The sequence below is a fragment of the Austrofundulus limnaeus genome, unplaced genomic scaffold (genome assembly GCF_001266775.1).
Source record: "Austrofundulus limnaeus strain Quisiro unplaced genomic scaffold, Austrofundulus_limnaeus-1.0 Scaffold1093, whole genome shotgun sequence".
In the NCBI taxonomy this organism is placed as follows: Eukaryota; Metazoa; Chordata; class Actinopteri; order Cyprinodontiformes; family Rivulidae; genus Austrofundulus; species Austrofundulus limnaeus.
Genome location: NW_013953495.1, coordinates 93,502 through 94,766, shown reverse-complemented (window position 1 = coordinate 94,766; position 1,265 = coordinate 93,502). Strand labels below are relative to the sequence as shown.

Here is a 1,265-nt window from a genome sequence, read left to right as displayed (position 1 = left end):
TCTTATATCCTGTAAAATACTCATTTAACTCTTACAGTAAAAGTTTTAAAATATGAGTAAAAACAGATCCAGTGAACCCCACGTGGCCAAATAAAGCATCTTTTTGTGTTTTTATTGATCTWAAGTTGGTAGAAGAAAGAATTTGTCAGTGTTAAACACCTGCCTTCAGACTGTCGACCTAAACGAGTTTCTGTTGAACTCATTGATTCTTTGCGGCTGCTTTAAACCACAGCTGCAGTTTAAACATCGTGTGTTTGCATACMGCTGCAAGGCCACAGCCCATAAACACCACTGATGTTTCCAGCTTAAAATTCTGAATAAAATGTCTGAATATAAACTCTTCAAACGTATCGAGCTGTGACTCCGGTCCTGAAACAAAGGGCTCATGAGGAGGATCTAGATGTTTGTGTTCCCCTGAGGCTCGGAGAACAAAAACATTTCTTTTCCCGCAAATAAAAAAGGTACATCTGTGGTCAACAAATGACCCACAAAGCCCCCCAGCTTCCCCTGCAGATGGGTGCAGTTTAAATGAAGCGAGTTGTCGTACCGATAACGGTGAGGATGAAGAGGAACGTGGAGACAGCAGCTGTGCCGTAGAACATGACGCTGATGTTGTGACCTGTGGGACAGAAAAATCCAGTTCACCTGAAAAGCTAATTACACCAGAGATAACGTTTTACGTAACGTCTGTTTTCAGGCAGAGGAATAACTTTTGTTTTGAACATCGAGGAGGATGTTTCAGAGTTAAATACACACACACTCCTCCTTCATTTGTGTCACATTTCTCACCACACCTGTTCGTTCAGGATCATCGGGCGTGTTCGGGACCAAGACTGGAGGCAGAAGGAAGCCGATGGCTGTCCCCAACTAAAAACCAAAACACAAGAAATAAAACATTTGAGACATTTTAGCTTCCTTCTATTTCATTCTCGTCGCAACAATTAGTTTTTAAATGCGACATCCAGCCTTGAAGGTTTCCAGACTTCAAAGACTTTTTAATCTGGAGAAGCCGGAGTGAGGGGGTCTATCCTAAAGATTTATTTGAAGTCTTCATCTGAAGGTTCAGACTTTGGAATGTTCTCTGATAAATGCTTAAAAACTTTGCACCCTTTAAATCTTTAGGGTGTGTTTCCTCAATAATATTAAATAAAGGCTTTAGGTTCTCAAACTGGGGTCCGCGAGAGATATCTTGGGGGCCCTCAAAATTTTTTACTAACATGTTAATTTGGTTTTTATTTTTAAAAATGCATGGAGAACAATGAACT

The 1,265-nt window shown here is 40.5% G+C and overlaps 1 protein-coding gene across 1 annotated transcript in view; it reads right to left on the bottom strand.

The window, feature by feature from the left end:
• LOC106534118 (feline leukemia virus subgroup C receptor-related protein 1) overlaps positions 1-1,265 on the bottom strand; it is a gene marked incomplete in the record, with an annotated part of 19,172 nt that overhangs the window by 15,192 nt on the left and 2,715 nt on the right. Inside the window, 2 exon segments of the mRNA XM_014030639.1 lie at positions 548-619; positions 795-867. Of these exon segments, the coding sequence (XP_013886093.1) occupies positions 548-619; positions 795-867 (145 nt within the window).